Source organism: Azolla caroliniana, unplaced genomic scaffold (assembly GCF_043228905.1).
Source record: "Azolla caroliniana isolate FFs.n. ecotype wild unplaced genomic scaffold, voAzoCaro1.0.p SCAF_22, whole genome shotgun sequence".
NCBI lineage: Eukaryota > Viridiplantae > Streptophyta > Polypodiopsida > Salviniales > Salviniaceae > Azolla > Azolla caroliniana.
In genome coordinates this window covers 6,975,515-6,989,204 of record NW_028230457.1, presented here as the reverse complement: position 1 = coordinate 6,989,204, position 13,690 = coordinate 6,975,515, and the positions used below count along the sequence as shown (strand labels likewise).

Genomic DNA, 13,690 nt, shown 5'->3' with positions numbered 1-13,690 from the left:
AAGAGAGAGAATGAGGGAACAAAAGTTTTAGTATGACATAACACCCTAACTATTAACAATGGTGGTGGCTATAAAAGACCATCACCAAGGCAGTTTCCTTCTCATGAGGGAAACCTCATGAGGCAGTTTTCTAGAAGTGTAGATTTTTATCTTTGTCTTCAATTACATCGATTAATCCAACTTGCTTGCAACAAATAATGTGTTCAGAATGTTGGAGAGGTTTAGTTAGAAAATTTTCCGTGTTGGTGAGTATCTTAGCCGAGGCCGAAACGGAAATGGAAACGGAAACCATTTTCGAAATCGTTTAAGAAGACTATAATTGTAAATAGTCTAAAATGCCCTTGTGGGCTATACTTGTAAATAGCCAGAAAGTAGGGCAAACTTTAGTAAGTGTAGTTGATCATTATTGTAAAGTTAGAACAAGGTAATTGCCTTTGTAACCATGAGTGAGAGTGTAACTCTGTAGCCATCTGTCAGACAAAGAAGAACTGGAGATCGTTGTCTCCAAGTTCTGTAGTTGTGTTTTTTCCCATTTCGGGTTTTCCACGTAAAATATCGGTGTCTTTGTATCTTCACGTTTACGAATGAATATGAACGTGTAACGGGTTGTGGCCGGTCGATTCTTAACATGATGAACGAGAAACGTTTGCCGAAACCTTACTAGGCTGAAGCAGCGAACACGACCATCTATCTAATGAATCGTTGCACAACATCCAGAGTGCACAATGTCACCCCCCATGAGAAGTTCTATGGGAAGAAGCCAGATCTATCCCATGTACGAATATTCGGCTTTATCGCATTTGTACACATTCCCTATGAAAAGCGGCAAAACCTCGATCCGAAATGGGACAAGTGTATACTTGTGTGGTACTCGCTCGAAACAAAAGGGGTATAAGTGCTTCAACCCCTCAACCAAGAAGGTACAAGTGAGTAGGGATGTCGTATTCGACAAGTCGGCATCCTGGTACATGGTCGATTCGCCTCCATCCGACCTAATCGAAACCGATTTTGATATAATTGACTCGTAGGAGAATGATCGACTAAGGCTCAAAACTGAGGAAAGTCCAATCTCAACCGGAACTAGATTGAGTGAACCACAAGAGCCCCTGAGCGACCAAAGCATGTTGCCACCGAGTTTGAAGTAGGACAAAAGAAAGTCCAAAATGCTTGAGTACGAAGACCCAGATGAAAACGAATCGGATCACTCACCTGACAATGAGTATGGTGGATTGGATTTACCTAGCATGAGGACACCAGGGGCACCTCGTCGCTCCACTAGAGAAAAGAACGTAGTCAGCCGATTCGGCTGCAATGACGACATGGCATACCATTATGCATTCATGATGAAGGTGGTGACAACCCGAGAGCCGGAAACATTTTCCGAAGCCACGAAGGACCCACGATGGGTCAAAGCGATGAACGAGGAGACACAAGCACTCTCCAAAAATGAGACATGGTATCTCTTTCCATCTTCACCCCATCAAAAGGCAATCAGATGCCAATGGATATTCAAGGTGAGCCACAATGCGGACGACACTGTCAATCGGTATAAGGCTCGGCTTGTTGCAAAAGGGTATGTGCAGTCTCACAATGTCGATTATGAAGAGACCTTTGCCCCGATGGAAAAGATGACAACCATCCCAACAATGATCACGCCTGCAGCAGCAAAAGGGTAGCACCTCCACCAAATGGATGTAAAGAACACCTTTCTCCAAAGCGAGTTAGAAGAGGAGGTGTACTCCGGAAACAAGAGCCAGATCGATATCCGGATACAACCAGCCGGATCGGGGAGACGGATCAGAGAGCCGGATTCGAGTGCGAATTGGAAGCCTAGTTGTAGCCTAGACTACTAGGTAATCATTGTCTAGTAGTTAGTGTCAGTCGCACGTAGGAATATTGAAGTACCTATCAGTACTTTTGTCAGTCCCTTATGGACTTGTATAAAAGTGCTCTCTGAGCATATTCTATGTACACAAAATATTGAGAGTATTATTTTGAATAGATTTTTATGTTCGACTCTCTCTCTCTCTCTCCTGTGTATGTTTATTCTCTGTGTGTTAAGCTTCCATTAAGCTTTCTTCTCTTTATTGTTACTATCCGGCAGAGCCGGTTTGGCATAAGCTTCTGCACGCTAACTTTTACACATGTTCTAGGAGTTTTTAGAAAGTTATAGAACCAAAAGGTTCTAGAGGGTTCTAGAATATTCTAATGCATGTACTTCAACTCACAGTATTTATACTTGTAACCTCCTTGGTCCCTTTCAGGGGATTCAACACCAGTCATCGACACATCAATCTAGTATTCTCGTTTCGCCTCATCTTTGTCTCCTTGATCTTTATTTCTGTCTTCATGCCCTCATGTCGCTCATAACATCTAGAATTCCAAGCCTTGTCACATCTAGCTCCAAGTTCATCTGTCGCTCGTAGCCCCATCATCTGTACTCTGTCCTAGTCTGCACTTGGTGTGTCCATGACATGAAGTGGAACTTGTGTATGTTCCTGCAGATCGGCAAAACTGTTGATATCGTCACCAAACCCCTTCGCCTAGACAAGTTGCGGCAATTCTCGGGAGCACTTGGTTTGCAGCACCTCGACATGCTGACCTTGAGGGGGACAAGGAGTGGAAGACAACAAGAAGTAGAAGTCTGGAAAACCGAATCGGATGAAGAATTTGACTTCAGGACAACTAAAGAAGCCAATGACAGATACAGGTAGAGTGACCAAAGGAACGGACCTAAGCTAAAGCTGACCGAAGAAGGGGGAGGTAATGCCAAGAAGGGTAGGACCAAGACATGGTCAAATGTGGTTAAGGTCCTTGAAGAAGATGAATCAGAGACAACTGATTTAGAAGAAAAGAGTGATCTGGACGAGACAGATCCTGTGAAGGCCAGGTGGGACAAGAGGTGCGTGGAACTAGACGGGTCGTGGAAAGCGGGACCGGACGGGTTTAGGAGCGCGAGCGAGGTGTGGAGATGCTAGGAGTAGCCGGAAGCAAGGACTGACAAAGTCAAACACCATGATTTGACCTCAAATGGAACTTGAGGGGGAGTGTTGAGTGGGCAAGCTCAACATGATCCGGATCGGCTGAATAAGCCAAGAGCCGGATCAGTGTCCGAATTGGTGTCTAGAAAGGAGGGCCGTATCGGTGTAACTGGTAGGCCCTAGCCTAGTAGATAGGCATATTTTCAGGAGTTAGTGTCATAGCTTAATACGAGCATTGAAATATTAAAAGTGCTATGATGCACATTTGTATGTACAAAGTTTTTACAGAGCCTTTTTTTGCAATAGAGATTCATTGCATTGCGCTCTCTCTCACCTACACTATGTATTCTATTCTCTATGGCTTTTGTTGCTATCCGACTGAGCCAGTTGAGATCTATTTAGCTTCTGCGTAAAAATCTTTATAGTCGAGCATGTGAAGAGCAAGTGACATTCATCCTCTACCATTGCATACTTTACATGTCTTCAAATTCATTACATTTTGATACCATGATGCAACTTCAATACCTAACTGGCGAGATCAAGTGCGAAGTAATGTAAGGGCTCTACAAGCATTACAACTCATATTGGTAATGAGATAAGGTTGGATATGATCAATAGGCATTCTTGCTTTATATTGAGACCAACATTTAAGGTTAAGCATCTTCCCACTTCATCCTTTTATGATTCCACCAACCTTTCCTCGATTATTAAATATATATAGCATCGCTCAAAAGCTCTGAAAGATCATCCACACCCCATCTTCAAAACCATTTCCTTATGTCAACAACCCAACCGGATGATATAACTCTTATGATTCTTTTGTAGCTTACACATCCAACATTGTTGGTATAGCATATTCATTACCCAAACAAAAAGAGAGAAAAAATCCTAATCTTCCAGTTCTATTCATCAAACAAACTCCCACAAAAAGCTTGGGAAAAACAAAAACCCTAATTTCTAACACATAAAGCTTCACCCAACGCACAAAGAGACAAACCTCGATCGCGTTCTTCCCTATTTTATTATTATTATTATTTCTTTTTTTAATTATTTTTCTTTTATGCAGATCATAATAAAATGGACGGCCCTGATAATTTGAGATTCCCAAGACAAGTTCAAGGCAGTTCCATCCCTAGAAGATTCACAAGTTAAGAGCGCATTTATGATTCTTATATATCAAATAGTGACGAGGCCTTCAGAAAAGAACGGTACAAATGCCGTAGATAGTGACTAGAGATACTAACTTCCACTCGAAAAAATGCTTAAACCATGAGATAGAGAGAGGACAAATTAATTGGGACATAGTTACTAAATAGAAATTACCTGCCAAATAGAGAGGAGAAGGAAGACTCTTTTGTCCAAAACAAGACTAAAAAAGATATTTTATTATGTTATTTTTCTGCGTGCAAAAATGACACTTCTATAACGATAATTTTAGTAGCTCTTTTCTTTACTGACTGATGGGAGCTACATGTATATACAAGCTTAGGAACAAACAAGGTGAAAATTAGCTGCTGCTGCTATTTTGCTTTCTGTCTCCTCGTTCAGCCTTAGGGACCACACCTGGCACAATGACGGCCTGAGCCTGCCTTCCCAAGAATCCCTGCACGTAATCGGCCGGCACATTGAATGCCGATGCCACCACATCGGCCTCCACCTTCTTCAGCACCGAGCTCCATCCTAGCAGAGTATGTAGTAAATAATTTAAAAACAAGAGATAAAATACATGTACATTATATATATATATATATATATATATATCATCATCATCATCATCTCATACAATATGATATGATATGAATTTTTGTGTGTTTCATATCATATATTACCTGCAAGGAACTGGGGATGGTTGGGCCTGGAGGACGTTGAGAATCCCAGGAACTCCAGTGGTTCATTGGTAGATGCCACCTGACACATGCCAAAGTTCCGAGGGACGTAGAAGACGCTGCCTTCCCTCACCCTCTCCCTCACCCTCCTCTCGAGATCGCCATTACTTCTACTAACACTATCCGAATGCACCACCACCTGAATGTCTCCCTCCCCCTTCGTCACTAACGCGATCTCCATGCCCCTCGGGTTCCAATGGGGCACCAACATTGCACTCTGTGTGTGTGTACGTACATCAATCATCACTCAATTCATTCAATCGAAAATTCACATCTCTCTATACTCTATTTTTTTGTCCGATCATAATTCCTCAAAATACAATCATTAAAACTTTCTAACACTCTTTTCATGATGCATTGTGTTAATGTGAATAATAATTGCTTATTATAAATTTCATTCAAACTTTCTAAACACTGAATCCATGATGCATGCTTGATAAAATGCCTGGCATTTTCCACCATGACCCAATAATTATTACTACTACTACGATTACCACTCACAGGTTTCAATTTCACTGAAAAGACTCCCTTGTTGGCATGCTTGAGGAGCTCGGAATCGGTCTCGTCCGCCACGCTCGTGGATCCATACTCGTTCATGAACATGGGCTTCTTCTGGAATATGTTGAGTGGCTTCTTGGCAGGAGCTCCTTCTCCTTCTCCTTCTTTCTTCAGTATGCTGTGCAGGAGAAGGGCACTCGTGTCTTCAAGCAAAACTTCTGCCACCACATTCACGAGAGGCTTTTCTGTTGTTGTTGTTGTTGAAGGAACAGAACTTGATGATTGGTTGCGCTCCTTCGACGCATGATAGATGATGATGGGTCCTTCTTCCCTTCCAGAGCTCAGCAGATCATAGACTTCGTCACCAGATACCTGCAAAATCATAAAAAACATATATCTTTTCATTAAGCCGCATCCTATTTCCAAATAATTATGCGCGCAATTATTTAGCTTAAATTATCCATAGAGTGTAACCAAAACCTAAATCCTTGTGTTGTGTAACCATACAACATACATTGAAGGCGGTTGAAAGCACATCCTCATCAAACCCAGATAGAATGGTCTCTGCCCCCGCCACGTTAAAGAAACCCTGAATACATTATTAAACACAAAAACAAAACATTGACTAATGGATCTCATTCAAAACATCAAAGAGAAAAGGCATCGGTTGCTCAAATCAATGGGTATGGCCATATATTATAAAAACACACAGAATTTGGAATCGCACCCCGTCTCTGATCACAGATCGTGTAGATCCTCCAGCTGCCAAATCATGGATGCCAAAGACATGCATCTTTCGATTTTGATCGTCATTGAGGAAATAGAAGACAGTGCCACTCTCTATCCTATACACATCTCCTTCCTCCAACTGCAACTTTTGAAGATCCTCCCCATCAATCCATGAAAAGAGGCCTCTGCCTGTAGTAATAGTAATCATCATCAATCATCATCATTTGAACATTTACATATATGCACACAAGAATGAAGGGAACATACATATATAATATACTCATAGAATATGGGCCATGCTTATCATGCAATACTATTAAATCATTCAAACATCTTCATGCTCAGCCTAGCACCACAGATATATATATATTACACTGAAAAACAAAAAGGGAGAAAACCTTTGTTGATCACAAAGAGGCAGTCTGAATCTGTATAGTGTGGCAACAACAGGGCGTTAGGCTCTAATGTTAGGAAGCTTAAGCCGATCCTCTGCCTTGCGAGCTCGTTATCGTGATTGTCATGATCATCAGTGGAATCTCGTGGCAAAAGGAACTTCGTTTCTCCGGCCTCCGTGCTGAAGACTGTTGTGTGGAAGAGAGACGATGATCTGTCATCATCAATATCCAGCACAAAACTATGCCGATGTCCTCCACGATGGCTTCTTGTACCATCACCATCACCATCCCGATCATCATGATGCCTTGCAGAAGGAGGAGCCTGATATTGCTTCTCATCTTCATCATCATACCCATGTCGATAAGATTTTGCATAACTCTCTTCTCCAGCTTCTTCTTCATCATCATCATCATCATCATACAATGCGTTACGTCTTCCCTCATGTTTCCATGGATCATTAAGAGCAGTCGCTGCTGCGAATGTCTGTTGTTGGCATATGATAACTAGGGGGGCAGAAGACAAAAGGAGCAGGATGAGGAGGAGGAGGAACATGAGAACATAAGCAGCCATGGTGTGTGTGTGTGTGTGTGTGTGTGTGTGTATGTAGTAAATAAACCCCTGTTTCGTCATATCTGCGACAGATGAGTACGTATATATACATATATATATATATGTATATGAATCTGTGAAGGCATGCAATGCAATGCAGCGCAACACATATGTATGCCATGTATGCCATGCACAAAGCTGGCGGCCTGTCCAACGTCACAATCCCATTCCATTCCCAAGGGCATTTGGGTGGGCCACATATACGCCTAATAACCTTAGGCCTAGCCTCTCTCTCTCTCCCTCCCTCTCAATATTGGGAACTCTACCACATCCTCATGGGTAGGGATTCCGCCCATGCATAGAAGAGACTACGGGAACGGAGACCACAGACACCCATCGAGGATCCTAACACTTGGCACACATATACATAGAGACTTTACAAGTCCCAAACCAGCCACCCATTCCAATGCCTTCCACACCTCGACCTACCATGGGGACACTTTTCACGACCTCTAGGGTCACCAAGGTCATAAAAAAATTACAACATAGGAAGTCCATGGACCACACAGGATTGCGAGCCAAGCACATCATATATGCTCAAGAGTGCCTAGCTCCTTTCTTACTCTAATCTTCAGCTGCGCCCTCACCGAGGGTTTTGCTGAGGGTTTTCCACCACAAGGGACCATGCACACAATGGCCCCTATACATTAAGGAGGGGACCCGATAGACCCAAATACATATAGGACCATTATGATAGGTCATACGCTCGCAGAATTATATGGTGCAGTAATGGAAGTAGAGCTCAACTATTATATGGAAACCTTAAGTCTTCGAGCACCTCAACAGGCTGGCTTTAGACGAGCCTTCTCCACTATTGACCATATCTTCACACTTAGATGCTTAATTGACCAAACAAAGACTCGCAAGAAGAAACTATATTGTTGCTTTGTGGACTTCCGCAAAACCTTTGACACAATTCCTAGGGAGCAGTTGTTTGATAGGCTTAAAAGCCTGGAGATACAAAATGACATTATCTGGGCCATCTAATATGCTCTATATGAGCAAGTCTCTAAGTGCGTAAGATGCCCATGTGGCTTATCTGATTGCTTCATGAGCACCATTAGTGTAAAAACAATGTTGCCCCCTATCACAGACTCTTTTTGGGATCTACATTGATGAGATCACTGATTTTATTGCTCGTAAGGAAGCAACGGAGTAGTCATTCGGGGTACATAAGTTAGTCTCTTACTCTATGCAGACGACATTGTTTTGCTCTCGGAGTCTGAACACGACCTACGGAACCAACTTAATGCCCTACATGACTTTTGCACACAACGAGGATTGGTAGTGAATTTAGCGAAAACTAAAGTCCTTATTAGTCATACATCATCTCAAGTTAGGAGTAAATGTTACCTAATGCTCTCTCATAAACTAGTTGAGGTAGTTGGATCATATGTATATTTCGGAGTCACTTTTAGTGCTCGCTTAGGTAAATTCTCAATAAACCAGGCAGCCAAAGATAGGCTAACGACAGGGTATGCATCCTTGTCACTCTTAGAGAGACAATCCTACTAGGCATACTTTCAAGAGCCACGGACTAAGGGATGTCTCTTTGACTAATTAGGAACCCCTTCCCTCATGTATGCACTAGTAGTTTGGCCTCTAGGCCTACCATCTTTCATGACGCAATTAGAGAGACCTTTGGTGACGATGTTATCACGCCAACTCTAAAACAAATCGATAGTACCACATGACATTATTAGAGCATACTTTAGTTTTCCCCCGATGTTAGTAGAAGCACTTTTCCAAATTGTAGTTTTTATTTATAGGATACATAGCCAACCACAAGATAGGATATCTCGTCAAGCTTTTGAGGCATCCCAATCCCTATATGTATTCACCAACATGTAACTAATGAAACTTTTCAGGAACAAGGGGAGATCAGGAATCTAGACACACCTACACCACTCGGCCTCTCCCTTGTTAAAGCAGATAAGCAAAGAACAACCAAAAGCCCTTGGATGTTGGGTTTCAAAGAAACTCGACGTGGGGTAGAAACAATTAAGAAAATAAGGGAATGTGAGTTGTGCTACCTAGAAGCTATGGTTGGGGTACGTTTTACATTGGGACCATGGGCCACATCCACATTGAAACCCTTTCACCTCCCGCTTCTTTTTGAAAGACTTGGATGTAAATGAAACTAGGCCTAGTATAAAGTCATTTCCTTTCTAGAACATGTTTTTTACTAGAACTCTTTAGCTTAAGTTTTATTTTATTTTATTTTAAGTTTTACTTTCGATGAATGGGTAAATACCCCATTTTTGTTGTAAACCATTTGTTTCATGGGTCAATTTTGGTCTTAGAAGACGTTAATATATCTTTCATTCATTCTCTCTCTCTCTCTCTCTCTCTCTCTCTAACACACACACACACACACATCCCAAGTGGAGAGTGCTCTCATTCATTCGTTTGCTTGTTTTTCTAGGGGTGAGATGCCTCAGGTTAGTTGTCTACATTGTTGTCATGTAGCTCTTGTTGGTCATGCGTGACATACAGACGTCCAAGTTTGTTAGTTAGGTGTTTGTTGTTAGTTGTCCAATGATGTCCACTAACTTCCTTTAGTGCGGACCGTCGGGCTATTGAATTGGTTTTAATAGCGGCTCAATTACCAGGGAATGTACATCCCATGGGGAAGATGGAATCGACCCTCATCGATAGACGACCAACAGGGTGGTTGCAAGTGTTAGAAATATTGAGAATTGATTAGATAGGTATATAGAGTTACAACCACAAAGATGGATATATGAAAACAAAACTTCTATTACATATGAGAGTAGCTCACAATGGCCGTTCACCCATGCGCTCACACCTTAGAGCTTAGATGAGATCTGGACCAGCTCACTACAAAATTAGTGGAGACTGATGATCAATCCAACTACTGTGTAAGAAAGTGGATTATATTCTATGTTTGGTCTAAGTATAACATTAAATGTGCAAGTCAATTGATAACAGTGGAGATATTCCTTTTCTGTCAACTGACCTGTCATTTAATATGACACAACTCCCTAGATACAAGCTAGTGCTAGATAGTACTTATCTTGAAGTCAATGGCACATAGTTCAAGACTAAGTACATCGTAACTTTCCAACAAAATATGCTAGTTGACTTGATTAGCCAATCCTATTACCTATCTCACTCTTTCCTAAATACATTGTGTCCTACGCATCTATGGTTTCCTAGATTAACACCTTATTGACCTATATGGTCGAGTTGCACACTAGTCGTTCCTCATTTGGGCCGCTACCTCAAAATGTGCACTCTAAGAGCACATATGGGGATAGATTTACATCTTGGGGTTGATAATTGATTATTTCTAATAGCCTGGACACGCATCAACTAGACTTTGTGTGATAAAGGTCGTAGGTTTCTTTAGAAAATACCATAACAATACCTAATGTATACTTAGAAAATAGTAGAGGAATAACACGAATTAGAAAAACCAAATTAGCTTAATGAAAATAGGTAATGTTGTTAAAATCAAGTTATTTAGAGTGACGCACTCTACCATATTATGGTAATAGGAATACTAAGAGATATATTTGGGTTCACCCTGTACATTACATAATTCTCTAGTCATTTATACAAGGGTGGTTGATGTTTTCTATTGGTACTATGTTGTTCATCATCTCAGTATATTGTGTTAAAGGGGTGTAAACGACTTTATTGTACTTATGTCTTCCGAGTCCTAAAATGGTGACGACTGTTGCCCTCATCCTTCATTCCTAACTTGTTACCAATGACTAACTCTTTGTTGATTAAGTAATCTTGTTTTGAATTTTTTGCGATGATCACTCAAACTAGATTCAGAGCCTATTATAAAGCTTGCGTTTTATGTATTTTTCTCCTTTTGACCATCCCCAAGCTATGATCAAGACATAACCTGCTTATGATCAATGTACAATGTTGTTTGATATTAGGATGCCTCGTACCTTAGAAGAGGTAACATGATCCACACGACGATAGCCTAGTGCACACCATTGGTGCCTCATATTGGTCCCTTGAATTGATGAGCTTTTCTAAAAGACTCTACATTCGTTGGTTGTCATGATGATGATAATGCATGCTTGTATCATTGATTCTATCTGATTACGTTGGTCCCTTTCTAACATTAGTGAACATACCCTTGATTGTTTTGTAAATATTAGTGCCCTACCCTCATTTACATTATATAGGCATAATTGTTACATCCATAACCATAATTGATCATGGGATAGGTTTTTCATAGTTTTCCCTAATCTTACAATGCGTATGTGCCGGTTATTTCTAAAAGGCACGAGGGTATGAATTGTAATATTCAATTGTATAGTGTGGGATAAATATTGTGTTATCACGTGACCACTTCATAAAAAGGAATCCAATTTGAACACACTAAGTCCTAGGTTTTAATTTGACCTTTATAGGAAGGCTAGCTACCATCTTTTTAGGGGGCTTGACTCATGTTGCGACTACCACAATGTGGTTATGGTACCTGCTAGCAAAGCACGTGTGATCCTCTTAGGACCCAAGGTATGACTTGCATCAACCCTTGATCATATGGGAATTTGAGGAGGTTCCGGTCTATCTCACATTGTTGCTTGGGGATGGTCGGGTGATTTGGCACCCCTCTTTCCTTTCTTTGGTCTATAATTCCTTATGTTTTGCTTAATTAATTAGTTAGACTCTAACAATTCGTATGAAAGCATATCAATTTTTTTTATGTTCACTTGGTTTTTTGTGATCCCCTAAGCAACAAATGAGGCATGACCTCTTGATCCCACAACAAGTAGAGTGTAAACTTCAATATTCATCATTTGTTATACAAGATGTTACACTTACTTGTTCCCTCAAGTAGCTTTGATGTGAACTCTTTCCCTATACATGGGCACTTTTTGCTTTAGAGTTGGTTAGAAGTTTTTACCCCATGTTACCACATATTGGATTCCCTCATATATGTGGTGGTACTTAGTACTTATGGATTATTATTTAGCTTCTTCTTTAGTAGAGAACATGGATAGGGAAAGCACTCCTAGACTTCATCTTCCGTATGTCTTCTATCTTGCCATCCTCAGGGCTTCTTATGTGTGCTTCTCTTGCTTGTTCTACTCTTAAAAGAAGGACCAATAGTGGTATCAAAGCAAGTTCACCTTGTTCTCTAGTTTTAATTTTTGCCTTGCGGCCCGCACAAATCTTCAAGAGTGGAAATTGACTTTGAAGTCTTGAACAGTGAATCTCAGCCTTTTGAAGAAGCATTCCTAGTAGTTCTACTATGGTTTTTTCCCCATTTCAAATCCATTCATGTAGCCCAAATCACCATCAAAGTTATAGAGTGTGAGGTAATATTTTTGCACCCATTTCAACCTTTGTCGAAGTTAGTATCTTGCTACATTCTTGTTTAACGAAATGGTGGGAAACAATGGCTTGTTTGGCATGCTTGAAGTTGATGATAAGCTTGATGGGACTATTTATCCAATCTGTTCATACATGATGAAACATGTTATTGTCGCAAAACAACTTTGGAACATATTGGTAGATGTAGATTGAAGACCTGTAAGTTCTTTTACTTCACAGTCTACTATCATAGATGTATACCTTAAGTCAACTTATGCAGGATGTTTATATGGATCTTCTTAAAGGAATGAGCAAGCATGAAACAAGTAGAGTGAAAGAATAGTGCATTGTTCAATAACAACAAGAAAATACACAAGAGGGTGAGAGATAGTTACACAGTTTAGAGCAAGAAGGGACTGTTACTTTTTAAATCCCGCCAAATTGTATGACAAGGGTTAGTTCCCCTTATTTATAGTTGGGGTAACCAAGATCTAACTCCAACTGGAGTGTTCACACTAGGATGCAAATGGGTAGAGTGGGTCTTTTGGTTCAACAAACTCCCTCGGGAAAGGTCTACTCTAATTGTTACAATGGATTAGGGCTTGTCTCCCCCATAAACTTAAATACAATTTGAATTCGAAAAGTTACAATTAGAAATTACAAGCTTAGAGCTAGTTCTCAAATCGGGAGTGGTAAAATCGGCTTAGTCGGCTCCTCTAGCCCTACGGCCCTTCGATCGGATTTTGGCTCTATCGACCCTTCGATCACCTTTCGTTCTTTTTGGCTCTTTCAATCCCTATGATGTTTTCCAGCCTTTTAACCCTTTTCAACCTTCGACTCTTTTGGTACTTCCTCAAATTCGGCTTTCTCATTCCCTTCAGCTTACTATAGTCCCAATTTTCTCCTTAGTGTTTTGAACCGGTGATCTGGGAGCGGGTTCATCAAGCTATAAATGATGTTTACCTCTGTATCGACCTTCCGGACTTCGAGCTTCTTGTCGTTGATGAGCTTCTGGATATGGTGATACCTCACCTCTATATGTTTTGTCTTTGTGTGATAGAAAGGATTCCATATGCGGTGAATTGCACCCTATGAGTCACAATATAAAGATGGAGCAGGATGGTCGTTTCGGCTCTTGGCTGAAAAATCAGCCAACAATTGTTGTATTCAAATAACTTCCTTTACTGCCTCTGACGCGGCAATGTACCCATCCTCTATGGTAGAGAGTGCCATACATTCTTGGAGCTTCAACCCCCATGAAATTGCTCTGCCTCCAGAGGTGAA

At 40.9% G+C, this 13,690-nt stretch overlaps 1 protein-coding gene across 1 annotated transcript; it reads right to left on the bottom strand.

Annotated features, from left to right (window-relative positions):
- Positions 1-4,488: 4,488 nt before the first annotated feature.
- LOC147849895 (vicilin-like seed storage protein At4g36700) lies at positions 4,489-5,048 on the bottom strand. The gene is made up of 2 exons (XM_087337275.1): positions 4,811-5,048; positions 4,489-4,661 (listed from the first exon to the last, which is right to left on the bottom strand). Exons 1-2 carry the CDS (start codon positions 5,046-5,048, stop codon positions 4,489-4,491), a joined length of 411 nt encoding a protein of 136 aa, XP_087193401.1.
- Positions 5,049-13,690: the final 8,642 nt, after the last annotated feature.